The 20,277-nt window shown below is 38.3% G+C and overlaps 1 protein-coding gene across 2 annotated transcripts; it reads left to right on the forward strand.

Moving 5' to 3' along the window:
- The first annotated feature begins 940 nt into the window (after positions 1 to 940).
- On the forward strand, positions 941 to 19,187 carry UPF3B (UPF3B regulator of nonsense mediated mRNA decay). Of its 2 annotated transcripts, XM_084870378.1 has the most exons (11): positions 941 to 1,424; positions 2,315 to 2,421; positions 2,592 to 2,698; positions 8,966 to 9,064; positions 10,358 to 10,468; positions 11,305 to 11,348; positions 12,020 to 12,202; positions 12,609 to 12,647; positions 14,440 to 14,600; positions 15,179 to 15,473; positions 18,184 to 19,187. In XM_084870378.1, the coding sequence occupies exons 1-11, from the start codon at positions 1,269 to 1,271 to the stop codon at positions 18,331 to 18,333; spliced, it is 1,452 nt and encodes a 483-aa protein (XP_084726504.1). In that variant the 5' UTR covers positions 941 to 1,268; the 3' UTR covers positions 18,334 to 19,187. The 2 variants fall into 2 exon arrangements, with proteins under 2 accessions (XP_084726504.1, XP_084726505.1); XM_084870379.1 differs by lacking the exon at positions 12,609 to 12,647.
- Positions 19,188 to 20,277: the final 1,090 nt, after the last annotated feature.

The raw sequence follows: 20,277 nt of genomic DNA on the forward strand, positions 1-20,277 counted from the left end.
GAGACAGTCCCGATTTTTAACAATTTGTCCCGCGTCCCGGGAAAAATGGGGACTTTTTAAAAAACGCCGGGGGCTGCGGGACAAATTGTTAAAAATCGGGACGGTCCCGCCAAAAGCGGGACGTCTGATCACCTTATACTTGAAGCAAGTCAGCTTTCTAAATTCTTTTAGGCAATTAGGGGTGTGGTGAAAGGTTCTTCCTCTTTTTTAAAATATACATTTTATTGAGTTCAGAGAGGAAGGGAGAGGGAGAGAGAAACATCAATAATGAAAGAGAATCATTTATTGGCTGCCTGCTGCATGCCCCCTACTGGGCATGGAGCCGGCACTTGTGCCGATGACCAGAATCAAGCCCGGGACCCTTCAGTCTGCAGGCCGACTCTCTATCCAGAGAAAAACCAGCTAGAGCATCTTCCTCTTTTCTTAATAATAACCAGCTTAAAATAATCAACATCACAGAAGATGCATTTTGGGTGGCAACCTCTATTTCTCCTCAGAATCAATAGAAAATACAAGTTCCCCGGTAAGGTAAACTCTGGATAACATCAGTTTTATCTGAGGAACAGGTAGTCAAGTACAGCCCACAGAACCTATGTTTTGATCTGCAAAACACTAAACTTTCAAAACTAGAATATCGCCCAGCCGGTGTGCTCAATGGTTGAGCTCCAACGTATGAACCAGTAGCTCACGGTTGGATTCCCTGTCAGGGCACAAGCATGGGTTGGGGGCTCGATCCCCAGTTTGGGGTGTGCCTGAAGCAATTCCCATCACTGATGTTCCTATTTCTCTCTTTTTTCCTCTCTAAAATCAGTAAAGATATATTAAAAACAGAAACACAAAAAAAATTAGAGGATTACTTTTAAAAACAGGGCTAGAACTCCCAGCCAGAAGCGTGGAACTGCTTTGCATGCTGGGATTTGTAGTCCTCGGAAGAGTCTTTGTAGTCAAGATGGCGGATTTGCTAAAAGGTGTGGAGAGATGCCCTAGGGGAGTCTGGACCTAGAAGGTGTTGGGTGACACGGTGATTCGGCGGGCGGGAACGTAAGACTAGGTGTTAAAACCTATTCACCGGAAGAAGCGAAACGCCTTGAAGTCTCGCGAGATCCTGAGGAGGCCCAATGGAACGGCGAGCTGCCTTATCGCTAGGGGAGCTTGTTGGGGGCGGGACTGTGACGCGAGTGGGCGGAGCTGTGACGGGAGTGGAACGGGAGTCGTAGGTGCCGGTAGTCGGGCCCCGAGCTTCGACTGTGAGGAGCCCAGCCGTAGCCATGAAGGAAGAGAAGGATTATAGGCCTAAGGAGAAGCGAGTAACCCTCTTGACTCCCCCGGGGGCCACAGGCAGTAGTAGTGGGGCTTCGGGGGACAGCATCAAAGGGGAAGATAAGCAGGATCGGAACAAGGAGAAGAAAGAGGCGCTGAGCAAGGTGCCTGGCTGGCCGTTGGCCCGTGAGAGGGCGGGACGCGTCTGCCACCCATGGAGGATGGTTGGGAATGGGGTCGCCTTCTTCTCCCAGTCTCCCTTTCTGTTTCCTCACCTGAGTGAAAATCGCATCACCCTGTCTCATCCATTGGACCGAAAGGGAGGGGGGCTGCTCTCGGCCAAACCCCGGGGTGGGAGTGAAGGGGACGGGGACGGGGATGGGGGGGAATTCCTAGACGAGAAGGTTTTAGATCAGAGTTGTGAAATGATAATGGGAAGGGTGTGATAATAAAGAAAATGAGGAATTTAAACGTCAATTGAGGGGATTATTAAATAGTGAAGGGGTTATCAAAGGTGGGCGTAGTTTGTGATGGAATATGTATTAATGGAGGCGAGTTGAGGGAGTATTGGGATTAACGGTCTGGGGGCCACATCGGGTTCATCCTGTTTGGAATGAGGGAATTTTCGGTATTCCTCAGTTTTGAATTCTTAATGCTGAATGAGAAAGGGTTTTGTTTTAGGATGTGTTAGGGAAATATTGGTAAATCAAGTGTTTGTGGCACCCACAAAAGACCAGCATTGGCCTGCACATTTCTTACCACTGCATCTATTGAAAAATGGGTGATGGAAAATAATACGAGAACCTAGTAAACTGCGGGGCTTCGGATTAACCGAAGCTGATATTTTCCTTGATCCAGACAGTTCTCATTTATAAGAAAAAATTTAAAACCGCTTTGCTATTATGTTTGATTCTGAGCATTGGAGGACTATTTTCCCCTGGATTTTTATAAGTGGTCTCTTTCCAAGCGCAGCTTTCTTCAGGGATAGTGATTCTTATAGATATGACAGAAAATTGATTTGTACTAATTTTATTTTACTTATTCATTTCTGAAGGTGGTAATTCGGAGATTACCTCCCACTTTGACCAAGGAGCAGCTTCAGGAACATCTGCAGCCTATGCCCGAGCATGATTATTTTGAGTTTTTTTCTAATGATACTAGGTAAAATAAATCTAAGAGGGAGGGGGTAAATGAAAAAGGTTTCTTCCATCCCATTTTATTGTACTAATGTTGTCTATGTGATTTTTGAGCCTGTCTCTTTAATATATGCATTCTTATAGTTCAGCCAGATACCTGCAAGCACATTTACATAATTGTTTTCCTCTCTGCAGTCTGTATCCTCATATGTATGCCAGAGCATACATCAACTTTAAGAACCAAGAAGACATTATTTTGTTCAGGGATCGCTTTGATGGTTATGTATTCCTTGACAATAAAGGTGAGTTCTGGTAACAAGAGGTTCCTTTGTCATTTGTCTAAGACAATGTGTGTGTCACCGTATTTTCTCAATGCCTTGATAGTTTTTCTAAAATCCTGATTGATAAAATGTGCAACATTTAAAGAGTTTCACACATTTGATAAGGCTATTATAAATATAGATATGTGACTTTTCTTACCCCTCAGGTGTTTTTATTAACCTGTTATTTCGTACTTTAAATAACTGGATGAAATTGCCTATTTTCTCCTCCTGTGACAATTTTTTTTTGCCCTGAAATTAGAATATCTGTTGTCTTGATTATTTACTAGTTTCAGCAGTAATATGGATAAGTGACTCTTTTAAACTTGTATGACAAGTTTTAAACATTTACTTCTCATCTTGCTTCAAGGACCAACATTTATTTACCCAAAGCCTTTAAGCCAATAGTTACTTGTGGGGAGTTTTTGGTTTGTTTTCCTTTTTTATTAAATTTATTGCAGTGACATTGGTTAACATGATCACATAGGTTTCAGGTGGTACAAGTTCAGATGTGGTATATTGCACTGTGTGCCCACTACCCAAAGTCAAATCTCCTGCCAATAATTACTTGTTGGAATAATGCCACTGTCTAATTTTATTAATCCCCACAAACTAGCTACTTCTCTACTTCAACTCTATTCCAGTAAATAGGAATGATTTCCTAGTGTCTTGTACTGGGAATTTGAGTTGTATTTAATCTTTTCCTCTCTTTTTTATACCTTATATATAAACAAGTGATGAAACTTTTAAAATTTTTATTTATTGATTGATTTTAGAGAGGAACATCAAGTGATGAATCTTTTGAATTTGTTTTTTAACATCTTGTCCATCTATTCTTTTTTTTTTTAATAAATTTTTATTGTTCATATTATTACAAATGTTCCCTTTTTCCCCCCCTCCATTGCTCTCCTCCACCAGGTTCCCACCCCACCCTCTGCCCTTTCCCCACCCCCCATTGTCCTCATCCATAGGTGCACAGTTTATGTTCAGTCTCTTCCCACATCCCCTTCTCCCCTTTTCCCCCAAGAATCGTCAGTTCACTCCCCTTCCATACCTCTGATTCTATTATATTCAACAGTTAATATTGTTCATCAGATTTTTAAAAAAAATTTCCTTGGTTTTTAGATTCACTTGTTGATAGTTACGTATTTGTTGTTCATAATTTTTATCTTTATTTACTTTCTCTTCTGAAAGAACCCCCTTCAGCAATTCATATAATTCTGGTTTGGTGTTGATGAACTCCTTTAGCTTTTTTTTATTAGTGAAGCTCTTTATCTGACCTTCGATTCTGAGTGATAGCTTTGCTGGATAGATTATCTTTGGCTGTAGGTTCTTACTATTCATCACCTTGAATATTTCTTGCCATTCCCGTCTGGCCTGCATGGTTTCTGTTGAGAAATCAGTTGACAATCGTATAGGTGCTCCTTTATAGGTAACTACCTTCTTTGCTCTTGCTGCTTTTAATATTCTCTCTTTGTCTTTTGCTCTTGGAATTTTAATTATGATTTGTCTTGGTGTGGTCCTCTTTGGATTCCTTTTGTTTGGAGTTCTGTGCGCTTCCTGGACTTGTAAGTCTAATTCTTTCACCAGGTGGGGGAAGTTTTGTCACTATTTCTTTCAGTATGTTTTCGATATCTTGCTCTCTCTCATCTTCTGAGACCCCCATAATTCTGATGTTGGTTCGCTTGAAGTTGTCCCAGAGGTTTCTTACATTATCTTCAATTTTCTGGATTCTCTTGCCTTCTAGCTTCTGCGGAGGAGTGTCTTCTGGCTCTTTATGTTCCAAATCTTTGACTTGATTCTTTCGATCTTCCATTCTGTTTTTAGGACTCTGTATAATATTTTTTATTTCAGACAATGTATTCTTTATTTCTTGTTGATCCCTTATCATTTCTTGTTGATTCCTTATTAATTCTAGTTGATCTCTTTTCATATCCTCATAGATCTTATCGATCTTTTCTAGGAAATTCTTGAAAAACCTTATAAGCGTAGATTTGAACTCTATATCCATTCGCTTTTTGTCCTCCATTTCTTTTGTTTGTGATCTATTTCATTGTCGCATTTTCCCAGCTTCCCTGATCTTGTCCATCTATTCTTACTAATGCTTTCATACTTTATGTCTTTGTCATCTAATGCTTAGACAACCACTGTCTAAACTTGTAGGATTTTCTGAATTATATTTCTGTATAATTCAGTCTGTTATATTGCTATGAAATTAATATTTCTGAAAATAGTGATTTAAGAACAACTATGAAAAAGCTAACTCTTTAGTCTCATAGTTAAGGCCCTTCATAGTGTGGATTCACTTCTGTTTGTTTTGTGTGGGGTTTTTTTCAGCCTATCTTTCACAATTTCCTTCTGCTTCAGTCTGGTTTATCTATTCCTTTTCATATGTGTCAGTTATTAAGCTAATCTGATTCTGCATTCACCAAGATTTCCAAAATCATGTTTCTTCCATGACTGCTTTGTGATACCTTCTGGTCAATTCTAGTTATTTTATTCTGGTTTATGTCTACATGATCTTTATACCTTGTGTGACATTGACATTATTCTATAGCAGGGCCCTGGTATATTTTTTTCCAGTAGTTACTTTTAAAAAAAAATGTTTTATTTATTTTACACAGAGGAAGGTAGAGGGAGAGAGAAAGAAAATCAGTTGCCTCCTGTATGCACCCTGACCAGTGACCTTTTGTTGCATAGGACCACACTCAACCAACTAAGCCACACCTGCCAGGGAAATTGTTTTTTAATATATTTTTATTGATTTCAGAGAGGAAGGAAGGAAAAGGGAGAGATAGAAACATCAATGATGAGAATCATTTATCAGCTGCCTCCTGCACGTTCCCCCTACTGGGGATCAAGCCTGAAACCTGGGCATGTGCCCGTAACTCGAATTGAACTCGGACTCTTCAGTCCACAGAGCCAAACTGGCTAGGGCAACACTTGTTTTTTTTTTAATTGAGATATAACTCACATACCATAAAATTCAGTGTTTCAGTATATTCACAACGTTGTGCAATCATCACCTCTGTGTAAATGCAGGATGTTTTTATCACTTCAAAAAGTATCCTATACTCATTAGCATTCATCTTCCATTTTTCCCTCCCGCCCCTGGCAATCACTATTCTACCTATGGTTTTCCCTATTTTAGACATTTCACATATATCAGTTATTAAGCTAATCTGATTCTGCATTCACCAGGATTTGTGACTGGCTTCTTTTACTTAGCATGTTTTCAAGGTTTATCCTTATAGCATGTATCATTAGGTCATTCCTTTATTTTTGTTTGCATTCTTAAAAATTATGGTAAAATACACAATACTAAAATTTGTAGCCCTAGCTGGTTTTGCTCAGTGATAGTGTCAACCTATGGAACAAAGGGTCCCAGATTCGATTCTGGTCAAATGTATATGCCTGGGTTATGGGCTTGATCCCCAGTAGGAGGACAGCAGGAGGCAGCTGATCAATGATTCTTTCTCATCATTGATGTTTCTATTTCTCTCTCCCTTCCTCTCTGAAATCAATGAAAATATTTTTTTAAATAAATGATATTTTAAAACCTTGCAGTCTTAACCGTTTTTTAAGTGTACAGTTCAGTTGTGTTGACATTTACATTGTGCACCCAATCTTTAGAACTTTTTCATTTTTCAAGACTGAAACTTTATGCTGATTAAAAAACTACTCCCCATGTCCCTCACCCCCCAATCTGTGGCAAATACCATTCTATATGAAGTTGACCGTTCTAGATACCTCATACAAGTGGAATCATATAGTATTTGACTTCTTGTGGTTTATCCATGTTGTAGCATATGTCAGAATTTCCTTTTTAAGGCTGAATAATATTTCATTGTATTTATACAGTGTATAAATACAATGAAATATTATATATCCATCGTATATGGTGGTCAGTGTGCTCCCACAGAGGGAGCGCCACTCAGCCAGAAGCCAGGCTCATGGCTGGTGAGGGCTCCTGGACTGCGAGAGGGCACAGGCCGGGCTGAGGGATCCCATCAAGTGCATGAATTTTGTGCACTGGGCCTCTAGTGTGTTTGTGTGTATATGTGTGTGTGTGTGTGTGTGTGTGTGTGTGTAACATTTTTTTTTATCCATTCGTCAAATGTCCCTTGAAAGATGAATGGATAAACAAAATGTAGTAATATACATAGAATGGAATATTATTCAGTCTTAAAAATATATAACATGGATGCTTCCCTGAACTCTTGGCTATTGTGAATGTGGGTGTACAGATAATCTGTTCAAGTCTCTGCTTTTAATTTCTTTTGAATATATACCCAAAGTGGAATTGTTAGGTCATATGGTAATTCTATTTAAAAAAATTTTTTTGAGGAGCCACCATATTGTTTTCCATAGAAATTACATTCCCACCAGTAAAGCACAAGAATTCTAATGTTTTCACATCTTCACCAACACTATTTTCTGTGTTTTTTTTTTTCTTTCAATAGTAACCATTCTAATGGATGTGAGGTGATAGCTTATTGTGGTTTTGATTTGCATTTCCCTAATGATTAGTGAGTTAATAGTTTAACATTTTCACATGCTTGCGCATATGAGCATCTTTTCATGTTTTTTGGCCTTTTGTATATCATCTTCGGACAAATGTCTGTTCAAGGCCTTTGAACTTTTAAAAATTGTATTGGGGTTTTTTTGCTTTGTTTTTTAAATATTTTTTTATTGATTTCAGAGAGGAAGGGAGGAGAAACATCAATGATGAGAGAGAATCATTGATTGGCTCTCTCCTGCATGCCCCCTACTGGGGATCAAGACTGCAACCTGGGCATGGGCCCCTGACTGGAATCAAACCAGGAACCCTTTTGTCAGCAGGCTGATGCTCTATCCAGAGCCAAATGGGCTAGCGGATTGTGGGTTTTTTGTTGTTGAGTTGTATGAGTTCTTTGTATGTTCTGTATATTGACTCCTTATCAGATGAATGATTTGCAAATACTGTCTGTTTTATAGGTTGCTTTTCTACTATGTTGACCATGTTCTTAAATGCACAGTTAATTTTGATATCCAACTTACCGATTTTTTCTTTTGTTGCCCTGGTGTATTTTTTAAATAACATACCACAAAAATTCACCCTTTAAAAATGTTTTTTAGCCTGGCCAGTGTGATTCAGTGGTTGAGTATCCACCTATGAATCAGGAGGTCACGATTCAATTCCTGTTCACAGCACATGTCCGGGTTACTGGCTCAATCCCCTATGTGGGGTATGCAGGAGGCAGCCTATCAATGATTCTCTCTCATCATTTGTGTTTCTATCTCTCTTCCTTTCCCTTCCTCTCTGAAATCAATAAAAATAAATATTTTTTTAAAATGTTTTTAGTGCCAGTTGGTTAGAGCATTGTCCCAATATGCCAAGGTATTGGATTTGATCCCTGATGAGGGTACATACAAGAATCAACCAATGCCTGGCTGGTGTGGCTCAGTGGTTGAGCATTGACCTATGAACTAGGAGGTCCCCATTCAATTCCCTGTCAGGGCACATGTTCAGCTTGTGGGCTCGATCCCCAGTAGGGGGGCATGCAGGAGGCAGCCGATCAATGATTCTCTCATCATTGATGTTTCTATTTCTTTATCCCTCCCATCCTCTCTCTGAAATCAATAAAAACGTATTTTTTAAAAAAGGATCAACCAAGGAATGTACAAATAAGTGGAACAACAAATCGATGTTTCTCAAATCAATAAAAAAAAAAACAATTTTCTTTTTAAAAATGTTTTTATTCACAAAGTTGTACATCTATCACTGTAATCTAATTTTGGAACACCCATACCCATTAGCTGATACTCCCTGTTCTCCCCACCACTCTCCCCTGCTCTAGGCAACCCTAATGTTATTTTTCTCTATAGATTTGCTTATTCTAGAGATTTCTGATGTGTTTTTAAATGAAAATCATTTTATTTCTCCCACATATCAAAATATCACACTTTAGAAGTAGAATTTAAATGAATGTGTTATTCATTTCATTTTTTCCATTAGGGGCTCCTTAGGTAGAGCTGACTTTAGTTGGGCCAGCGTGATTGATGCCCATTTGGAGTCACTTCTCAGATGACTGCCATCAAAGGAAGCCTAGGCAAAGGGGAAATAGGGGGAAACCTACAATAATGTCAACATTAAAATATTTTAATAAAAAATACAGACAAAGCCCCTCTCTCCAAAAAAAAGAAGAAAAGCCTTTTAGCCATTTGACACTTTGTTATAAGAAGTGTGATATTTTTTTTTCTGAACAGGTCAGGAATATCCTGCAATAGTAGAATTTGCTCCTTTTCAAAAAGCTGCAAAAAAGAAGACTAAGAAAAGAGATACTAAAGTTGGGACTATCGATGATGGTACAGTATGGCTCTAGTTTTGTAATGCTAATGCCATATGCTTTTAAAAATATTACCTTTGTGAGAATTAACTGTACTCCAAGCTTTAAATAAGAGAACATATGGGATAAAGTTAATATGAAATACAATTCATTGATGAAAGCTTTGCTTAATCATTAAAATGGAGGTAGGTTTCCTATAGAGTTTTCACTCTCTGGCTAGTGGCATTCAATTCCTCCACCATTAAATAATACATTGTTGACTAGTGAGTAGTGCAACAACTACTTGAGGCTTTTTACCACTATTGTGATTACTTATTTTTTGGGTTTTCATTTTTATCAAGAGGAAGATTTATTATTGAGAGCTCTACAGGAAAACTTTATTCAAGTAACTTAATATGAAGTAACCAAAGTGGTCAGTCCTATTTTCTCAGCTTTGAACATGAAGTTAACTACACATGGTAATTACACTGAGCCAACAGAGAGGAACTAAAAAACTGGAATAATTGCCATATAAGGTAAACTGGACCCAGATTTTGAGATCTCTGTAACTTATATTGGATAATGGCTTAGCTGCGATATTTTCTATCAGATTGACATTTTAGAACCATCTAGTTTGATTTCCATTATTTACTACTATAATAGGTATTTTATAAAGAACACAGAGAAGACTCAACATGCAGCTGCTTGTTGATTATATGATAGATTCAGACCTGGAAGACTAGATCAAGTGATATGGTCCACACTGCATAGAAACTCCAAATACAAGAAGTATAATAACTCAGATGTGTTACCCTGTCTGATGTCAGAGGCATCTAGGAAAGAACTCCAGGAATTATCATCACCTCCATGCCATCCAGGACATCCCCCTTTTGTGTCTTTTTGGAACATCTGACTTTCATATGTTGAGTTTATTTAAAGTGAGGTGTACCCATACAGGAATTGCTTACATTCTATATGCATAATAAATATATACTATAACTGTATACACATAGAATTTCTTTCACGAGTATGACTCTGGATTAGTAGGATCAGTGACTTTCAAAAGCAAACCATCATCCCTGAAGTTTCTATTATAATCTGTGCTGTCTCATTTTCCCTGACCCCAAGTTACACCATCCTCCCTTTGTGGGAGTCTCTAATAGGAGTTCTGAGAGTAACCAATAAAGCTGTAAATAGTTTGTCTTGTGAGTATAGGTTTATTTTCAATCTCCCATGAAGTAGAAAATTAATCTTCTTTGATAAAATCCTATAAAATCATTTCCTGCTTGTTTAAACTCTACTATATTTTCTGTTTCCTTAAACAATTATTTAGATCCAGAATACAGAAAATTTTTGGAAAGTTATGCTGCTGATAATGAGAAAATGACATCTACTCCAGAGACTCTGTTGGAAGAAATAGAAGCTAAAAATAGAGAACTAATAGGTAAGTGGACAAAAGGAATTAAGGTCAACAGCTTTTTCATCAGAAGACCAGTCTGACTTCCACTTCTGTCACTTGATAGCTGTATGGTCAAGGGGAAAGCACTACCTTCTCTGAGACTTTTACTGCACTGAGCAGAAGACAATACCTGTGTCACAGGGTTATGCAATTGCTCTGATTAGATGGGGAAAACTGTCTGGGACCTATTTAGTGCCACACAAATATAAGTATAAAATGCTTGAAGACTCATGCATGGTACCTTTAGATGTTGGTAAGCATTTGTAAATCAGCTGATGTTTTCTAGTAATAGGCTAATATTCATAAAAAGAAATATAAAAAATGTAGTTTCTACAAAACTGAAAATCTCTTGAGAAATTCTAGCTTGGATGTTGGTCCGATCAGTAAGCTGTCACTACTGTATCAACACTAAACATAGCCACTGACTCAGAATGTCCACTCTGAAGAATTTATCCAAAGGAAGTATGTTTTCAAAAGCTAGCTACAAGATTAGATAGCTTTGTTCAGAATACTGAAAAATGAATTACATATTCTTCTAAAAGTTGGTTTTTATTAATGGATGCATATATATTCCCAATTGGACAAATTTGTACTCCCATCTATAGAACAGTTATTTTATTTTGTACTTTAATTTTTAAAAGGTATTTTAAATTTGCAGAATTGGAATACTGTAAAAATTTCTTTCCAATAATATAGTTGTGAACTCTTTGTTTAAGGGGCATAGTTTTTCCCACCTTGGGTGGTTGGCAGGGAATGTCAGAAAATGGAATCCTTTCTAGGGGTTGATAAGTATTATTAATAATCTCTTTACATTTATGTAGCTAAAAAGACAACCCCACTATTGAGCTTCCTGAAAAACAAGCAGGTAAACCTTTGTTTTTATAGTTTTCTCAATACATTTATTTCATTGGTTCACATTTTGTTAAACATTTTAAGAGCATTGGGATCCCCTAGGACCATGGTCAGCAAACTGTGGCTCTCGAGCCACGTGCAGCTCTTTGGCCCCTTGAGTGTGGCTCTTCCACAAAATACCACGGCCTGGGCAAGTCTATTTTGAAGAAGTGGCATTAGAAGAAGTTTAAGTTTAAAAATTTGGCTTTCAAAAGAAATTTCAATTGTACTGTTGATATTTGGCTCTGTTGACTAATGAGTTTGCAGATCACTGCCCTAGGAGAAACAGCTGCTGCTTCTTACCATCGTTCTTTAAAGATTTGGCTTATTGGCCCCCTCCTTCTCTTTGGTTGCTGGACCAAGGAATCATTCCGCAAACCCAGAGAGTCCTTAGCTTGTTCAGGAGACTCTCTCTTGATTTTTTTAAAGCCTCTGGAAATACAGCAAGGCAGCAGTGGGAGACTGATACTAGCAAGTCTTGGACTTCATTCTCATTCTGAATGGGGTGGAGAGGGGGTTAAGGAGGTAGAAAGTAGGAAGGAAAGATGATCCAGTCTAGTGGGTTCCCACCATGCCTTTGGGATTGATTTAAGTTTCCGTGATGATTATCTTGTTTGAAGTGTGTGTGTTGATCTTTCTTTCTAGAGAATGAGAGAAGAGAAAAGAGAAGAAAGAAGGCGGAGAGAAATAGAAAGAAAAAGACAAAGAGAAGAAGAGAGGAGAAAGTGGAAAGAAGAAGAGAAACGAAAAAGGAAAGATATAGAAAAGCTAAAGAAAATAGAAAGAGTTCCAGAAAGGGACAAATTAAAGGAAGAACCAAAGATTAAGGTATGAAAATAACTTAAACTGACTGCATGTTGCTGAAAATTGCATGTATCTACTTCTTTATAAATATGCATGTATCTTGTGTGGTGGAAATACAGTTGTTCAATTTTGTTTTTGTCCTTTTTGGTTGGGGGGAGGGGCAAGTGAACCAATTAAAATCTTTATATAATACTAATAGTATGCTTTTTAAATGTTAAGATAATTTAAAAGGACTAAGTAGTTTACATGCTATTTCTTCAGGGCAGATCTGTATTGTTTTTAGCATTTAGAATGTTCCATTTTTGGATGATTATTCTGTTAATTCTTCATAAAGTAGGGCTGGCTGGCATGAATTATGGTTTTTGTTCAGCTTTTCCTTCATATTTGATACATGAAGTTGCCTCATCTGTTTGTTTTCCACTGTCTTCAGGTACACAGGTTTCTGTTACAAGCTGTGAATCAGAAAAATGTAAGGACTAAGTACATGATACAGAACACCTAGTATCATGTCACACACACACAGGTCTTAGTTAATAAATCCTTTTGGTGGTGGTGGTAGTGATACCTGTAGAAAACCCCTTCAGACTGACTAGTCTTCTTGAAAGCAAGCTATTTTAAATTCCTACTTTAAAAGGGAGCCCATATGACTTCCTGATGCTCTGCTCTGTCCCCAGAAGCTTCAATAATACATAGCCAGAGGACAACCATGCCTAAATAGCTCTTTCTCTTTTTTAGCTGCCTCTCATAACTGCCTTGTGCAAGTACTACAGATAATATCCCGCATTACATGCTTCCCCCTCTCACATGATTCCCATGTTAACTTCTTGCATCTCCCTGGGAATCTATGAGCAGCTGATTCTGATTAACACATTGCATAAAGGAAGAGGAAAACCTGTAGAAAGATCCTGGCCTTGCAGCTTCCCTTCTCAGGGCATGGTTTGGACAGCCCTTGCTCCAATGACCTTCTTGGGGAAGTACTAGTACTTCAGAGAAAGTCAGGAAAAAATCTCACAGTCTGTGGAGGTGGCAGAGTCTCCTTTGACCTCCTTAGCAGTTTATGTGGTTCCCTGAGGCTCTCCAGGGCTCATTGTTGTTGATAAGGGGCTTGGCCACGGCGTGGGAAAGTTCCCATCTTAATTCTCTGTAGCAATGTCTGCCATACCACAAGTGACTTGACTTGCTATTACTATCAGCAAGGCAGAATGTAGAGCCATCCATGCTAGGGACACCCATTAATGTTCTTATTAGAGTAATGAACATCTTGGCTTCCTAACAAAGATGTTCATTAGAGAAATAAGAACACCTCCAATGAAACCTGTACATGGTATCCTCACTTTACACTAATGCCTTCTTAGTGTCCAGTTTGAACTCACCATTTGCTGTGGCTGACTGTGTGCTGAAATACTTCATGCTTAAATTTTTGGTGCTTGGCCTTTTGCTTGGTAACCTGTATGATGCCTTTACCCTGAGACTTGAAAGTCTTCTATTTTGCCTAAGAGTCTCTCTGAATATCCAACACTTTGAGGGTATTCTAGAGATTTGTAGCAACGGTATGAAAAAGAAAACTTTTATTAGAAATTTGGTCTGTATGAACCACTTTTATTTTAGAACTACATCCTCTCATACACATATGACATTGTACAGAGTTCCTGCTTAGTAGAGATGGAACTTCACAGTGCTGTTGTATGAGGTATTTGGATTTTTAAATCCAATGCTAAACAATTCTCACTATTCATCTCTAATGATAATATGACTGTAAGTCATCATGTAAGTAAGTTACTCTCAGGCTCAAGGCAAAATTATTCTCACAATAGATCGCTCCTTTGGTGACCAAGATATTTGTCATTCCAAATAATACATAAAAATACTCCCAATAGTAATGATCTACCTAGCATTTTGAATTTGTGGCATATTTTCCCATCAAGTTGTATTGACATGCTGCTTTGCTACAAAAGGCATACTTGGAAGTGTGCATTGGTTCACTTAAACTTAAAGCTTGACCCATTTAAAGCCAAAGGAGTCTTGATCCTATTGCCACAAGTGATTAAACCGCTTCATTTGAGTGAATAACACTTTCATATTAATAGCAACCTTTTAGTACATCACTGCTCTTATACACTATTGTTCACCTAAAAGTTTAAGTACCTGCAGAAAAGGGGGCCTTTTGTAGTCAAAATTTAAAATATTTAGTATATTGTTTTCCTTGATAGGCTTAGAAGACAGTGCCCCACCCTTCAAAATAAATTTGTTCTTTTTTAAAGTTGCTCAAGAAGCCAGAAAAGGGAGATGAAAAAGAATTGGACAAAAGAGAGAAAGCCAAGAAATTGGACAAAGAGAATCTGAGTGATGAAAGAGCCAGTGGGCAAAGTTGTACATTGCCCAAACGTTGTGATGCCGAATTTAAAGATGAAAAGCCTAAGAGGTCAGTAGATGAGGGCTCTTTAGTACACTTGTTTTCAACGTATTTCTAGACGCTAGTTTTACTGGTATATCCTTGATTTATACCTGAATTAAATAAGCTGTTTTAACAGGGACAGAGGGTTTTTTAAATATTCTAGTATCTTGATCTGGGTGGATGACTTTTGTTTTTTGTTACTGTTTTTCTTTTTTTGTTAATCCTCACCCAAGGGTATTTTTCCATTGATTTTTAGAAAGAGTGGAAGGGAGGGAGAGGGAAACATCGATGTGAGAGAAATACATTGATTGGTTGCCTCGTGCAAGTGCGTGTGCCCCAACAAGACCCTGGATGGAGCCTGCAACCTAGATACATGCCCTTGACCGGAATTGAACCCTGGACCCTTCAGTCCATGGGTGGATGCTCTATCCACTGAGCCAAACCAGCTAGGGCTATTATTGTTTTTTTTTAAATGCTCGTATTTTTTTTTACTCTGCTCCAAAAGTGCAGCCTCATTGCAGTGGCCAAGTTAGAATCAGAGTATTCCTGCATTTGTGATCAGAAGATCTTTGTGGGTACATTCTCAGATTTGTCTTTTCATGCAGACCTGAAGATGAGAGTGGCAGAGACTATCGGGAGAGGGAACGGGATTATGAACGCGATCAAGAGCGCATCCTTCGGGAAAGAGAGAGGCTAAAGCGTCAAGAAGAAGAGCGCCGGAAGCAGAGGGAGCGCTATGAGAAAGAGAAGGCTTTTAAAAGAAAGGAAGAAGAAATTAAAAAAGAGAAAGAAGCACTTCGGGATAAAGGAAAGAAGACTGAAAGTACAGAATCACTAGCCAGCTTAGAAAAAACAGAAAAGAAAGAGGAAGTGGTTAAGAGAGATCGCATTAGAAACAAGGTGCTGCTTTTTGTTACACTTATTTTTTCTTTTCCTAAAAGGGCTAGCTCATTGTTTATTATAGAACTTTTATTTTTTTATTTTATTTTTTTTAAATATATATTTTATTGATTTTTTACAGAGAGGAGGAGAGAGGGATAAAGAACTAGAAACATCAATGAGAGAGAAACATCGACCTGCTGCCTCCTGCACACCCCCTACTGGGGATGTGTCCGCAACCAATGCACATGCCCCTGACCGGAATCGAACCTGGGACCCTTCAGTCCGCAGACCGACGCGCTACCACTGAGCCAAACCGGTTTCGGCTATTATAGAACTTTTAAAGGAAATTCTATTATAAACAATTTTATTACAGGAACTTTAACTCTGCAGCTTTTTCAGTATTGATTGGGTCCTGTTATTTATTTTATTTTATTTATTTATTTTTAAAATATATTTTATTGATTTTCTTACAGAGAGGAAGGGAGAGAGATAGAGAGCTAGAAACATCGATGAGAGAGAAACATTGACCAGCTGCCTCTTGCACACCCCCTACCGGGGATGTGCCTGCAACCAAGGTACATGCCCCTGACCGCAATCGAACCTGGGACCTTTCAGTCCACAGACCGACGCTCTACTGCTGAGCTAAACCGGTTTCGGCGTTTGGGTCCTTTTATTAACTTACTGTAGAAATTTCAAACATACACAAAAGTAGAACAGAATAATACAACGTACCCATCACTCAGCTTCAATAATTATCAACTAGAGGCCAACCTCCTTTCCCCTTCACCCCATCCCTACCCATTCTACTGGATTATTTTCAAGCAAACCCAAGATGTATAATTTCTTCTTTACATTCATCAATATTAGAGATCAAGTCTTTTTCTTAATAACTATAATCCAAATAGCCTTTTCACATTAAAAAAAACTAATAATAATTCCTTAACATCATACCTGCTCAGTTTTCAGATTTTCCCAATTGTCTCATTTATATCTTTTTTATAGGCTCCACACAAGGTCCACAAATTGTATTTGCTCCATATCTCCCCTTAAATCTCTTCCAATCTAAACAATCCCCTCCTTTTATTTTTCATTTATTTGTTGCAGAAACCAGTTTGTTCTGTAGAGCTTCTAACGGTCCAGATGGGCTAATTACATTCCTGTGGTATCACTTAACATGTTCCTTAATGTTTGTTTCCTTGAAAGTTGATGGTCATATCTAGGGCAGGGGTCAGCAAATGTTTTCTGTAAAGGGCCAGATTATAAATATTTTTAGATTTATGGGCCATATGGTCTCTGTCACAACCAGTAAGCTCTTACGCATAGACATATGTAAAAGAATGAGTGTGGCTATGTGCCAACCACATTTTATTCACAAAAACAAGCATGCCCTCACTTAGAAGCCTGAATATATGAGACTGCAATTTTTGGCAGAACACTTCATAAACAGTGTTGTGTACTTCCTATGCATCATATCAGGAAGCATATAATGTCTGGGTGTCCTTTTAGTGTGATGCTTTGATTGATCAATAGCAGTTGTATTGTGTAAAAGGATATCCTTACTCAATGTGTATATAGTTCACATACTAGAGACAGAAAAAGCACATGTGACAAAATGTTAAAATTGTAAATCTAGAAGAAAGATATTAGTATTCATTGTTTAAGTTTTACAACATTTCTATAGATTTAACATTTTTCAAGATAAAAAGTTGGAAAAACAACTAATCAATAGTGTAAGGCTCAGTGGTTGATCATCGACCTATGAACTAGGAGGTTCGATTCCCAGTCAGGGCACATGCCCGAATTGTGGACTTGATCCCCAGTGTGGGGTGTGTAAGGGGCAGCCAATCAATAATTCTCTCTCATCACTGATGTTTCTATCTCTCCCTCTCTGAAATTAATAAAATTATTTTAAAAATAAAAGTCAGCCGAAATCGGTTTGGCTCAATGGATAGAGCGTCGGCTTGGGGACTGAAAGGTCCCGGGTTCGATTCTGGTCAAGGGCATGTACCTTGGTTGTGGGCATATCCCCAGTAGGGAGTGTGCAAGAGGCAGCTAATTGATGACTCTCTCTCATCGATGTTTCTAACTCTCTATCTCTCTCCTTTCCTCTCTGTACAAAATCAATAAAATATATTTTTTTTAAAAAGTCAATTTACTGATAGGGAATAGGTAGGCAATGGCTGTGGTTTATCTAAATAAAAATAAAAAAATCTAGCTAATTCAGTTCCTCTTGAAATCGTTAAGAAAATTAGATAATAGCGCCCAAACCGGTTTGACTCAGTGGATAGAGCATCGGCCTGTGGACTGAAGGGTCCCAGGTTCGATTCTGGCCAAGGGCATGTACATTGGTTGCGGGCACATCCCCAGTGGGGGGCGTGCAGGAGGCAGCTGATCGATGTTTCTAGCTCTCTATCCCTCTCCCTTCCTCTCTGTAAGAAATCAATAAAATATATTTAAAAAAGAAGAAGAAAATTTGATAATAGCTTTATAAAAAATTTACCCTAGGCATATAAATAATACTTATAAAGTGGTTCCTTTTCTTTGGAGATAGGGGAAAGAAAGCAGGCTGTTAGAAGCAAATTAACCACCAATACTTACTGTCATGTATAGTGCCCTCACATTTTTGTCTTGTATGAGTTGGTATTGGTATATATCAATACATAACCTATTATTGAAAATCCCCTGTAAACACTGAGTAGCAATGTTTTAACATTTTATTTTACTTTAGGATCGTCCAGCAATGCAGCTTTACCAACCAGGTGCTCGAAGCCGAAATCGACTCTGTCCCCCTGATGACAGCATCAAGTCTGGAGATTCAGCAATAGAAAAAAAGCAGGAAAGTGGTATTAGCCATAGAAAAGAAGGAGGAGAGGAGTGATAAGTCCAATGGCCATACATGTCCTCCTGACTGTGTAGGCAGCCAGAGAGCATGTATTAAGCAATCCAGAAGTGCCTCCGGGCAAAGGAGTAGAGAGAGAAAGGGGGTCGCTGTGCTGGTGGGATACACTGCAGAGAAGTGTATTTTGCGTCAAAGCAGGAACCTGATTGTGGGTACAGACTGGAAGTACGATTCCATTTTTTTTTTTTTTTTTTGCAATTCCTACAAATTAAAGTGTCAGACAAAGATCAGAGAGAGGACATGAATTGCAATTTGCAGGTGGGAAATGTCAAGTGAGGTCTTAATTAGGTATGACATAAGAAGAAGAGAGCCAGCTTTAAAAATCAAAAGATTTTGTTAATCCTGAGTTGAATTTTCTTAATTTAATGGAGCAGAGTCTTTTTGAAGTCTTGTGCAGATCTAGTTACATTCATTGTTGGTGATAAGTGTTGACTTTGTGCATCGTAGAAGCAACAAGTATGTAATTGTACTACAAGTACAGTGACGTTTATAACAAGTGTTTGCTTATGCAAAATTTAGATAGTCATGTCATGTCTATGTCCTGTGTCCTAAAATTTACGATTAGTTTTAGATTTTTGTTTGCTTATGTGATATTAGTGGAAAGAATATTTTTAAACATATCCTTTGGCCTCTAGCAATTTTTATATTAATAAGTAAAATTTAACCCTTGTTTGGTTCTTGACAATCCAGTCTTTGTTTTATCTTAGGTCTCATGATCTGAGTGCATGACCTGTCCAGGAAGGAAACTGCACCAATATTTGTTCCTGTTTAAATAACAACGTTCAGTCTTAGCTTGTTTTGCATTGGTGTCAATAAATATCAACATCACTCAAGTATGAAGCTAAGTGTGTTTATTCACTTTACTAAATAGCTATTAGTTTTTAAAAAATTAAATTTGATACTGGATTAACCTTTTGCAAATTCTGAAAGGGGAGGAATGATATTCATTTCTACCTTAACTAACCTCTGCCTTTATTTTACCCAATAAGATCAAATCATGGTTCCCTCTTGTTCCATAAGAACCAAAATGTTTGGACAACATCCTTGAACTGTTGCTTAATTTTCATCCTGCTAGTTCCTCCTAACATGATGTCAGTTTATCTTTACTCAATAAGTCACTGCTTTGTGTTTTCCTCAGCTTTTAGAAATCAGTATCCCAAAAGGTAGGTAAAGAAGAGCCATCAACCCCTAGCCGGTTTGGCTTAGTGGATAGAGCATTGGCCTGTAGACTGAATGGTCCCAGGTTTGATTCTGATCAAGGGCACATACCACGGTTGTGGGCTCAATCCCCAGTAGGGGTGTGCAGGAGGCAACCAACAAATGATTCTCGTCACTGATGTTTCTCTCTCTCTCTCTGTTCCTCTTTGAAATTAATAAAAATATATTTTAAAAAAGCAATAAAAAGAAGAAGAGCAATCAAGCCCTAGCCAGTTTGGCTCAGTGGATAGAGCATTGGCCCACAGACTGAAGGGTCCCAGGTTTGATTCTGGTCAAGGGCACAACTTTGGTTGCAGGCTCAATTCCCGGCCCAGACCAAGTAGATATGGGAGGCAACCAATCAATGTGTCTCTCTCACATCGATGTTTCTCTCTCTCTGTCTCTAACCCCTCCCTCCCTCTCTCTAAAAATCAATGGGAAAATTAATAAAAGTGAGATTAATAAAAAGAAAGAGCCATCAAAGATAACAAAGAGAATGGTCCTCACCTGGAGGAGAGCGTACTAAAAGAAGGGAAGGGAACATTTTAAGGAGAACGGCTGGCAATGTCTCATGCCACAGAGAGGCTAAGGAAGATAAGAAATCTGGTGTCCATTGCATTTGGAAGTATGAGGTCATTAGTGAAATGCAGACCCTCTTGGCAGCTGAAGTTAGAGGAGCTGGTCCTAGGAGAAGCGATGCTCTGAAACCCATCATTCGTAAGTTGG

This window comes from Pipistrellus hanaki (genome assembly GCF_964339955.1).
Source record: "Pipistrellus hanaki genome assembly, chromosome: X".
NCBI lineage: Eukaryota > Metazoa > Chordata > Mammalia > Chiroptera > Vespertilionidae > Pipistrellus > Pipistrellus hanaki.

What these genes read in the sequence shown, in the direction of transcription:
- UPF3B (XM_084870378.1), top strand. Translation starts at nt 1,269, where the DNA reads ATGAAGGAAGAGAAGGATTATAGGCCTAAGGAGAAGCGAGTAACCCTC. An exon ending in GCTTCCTGAAAAACAAGCAG is followed by an intron (nt 11,349 to 12,019) that starts GTAAACCTTTGT and finishes CTTTCTTTCTAG; the next exon opens with AGAATGAGAGAAGAGAAAAG. An exon ending in AAGCTGTGAATCAGAAAAAT is followed by an intron (nt 12,648 to 14,439) that starts GTAAGGACTAAG and finishes TCTTTTTTAAAG; the next exon opens with TTGCTCAAGAAGCCAGAAAA.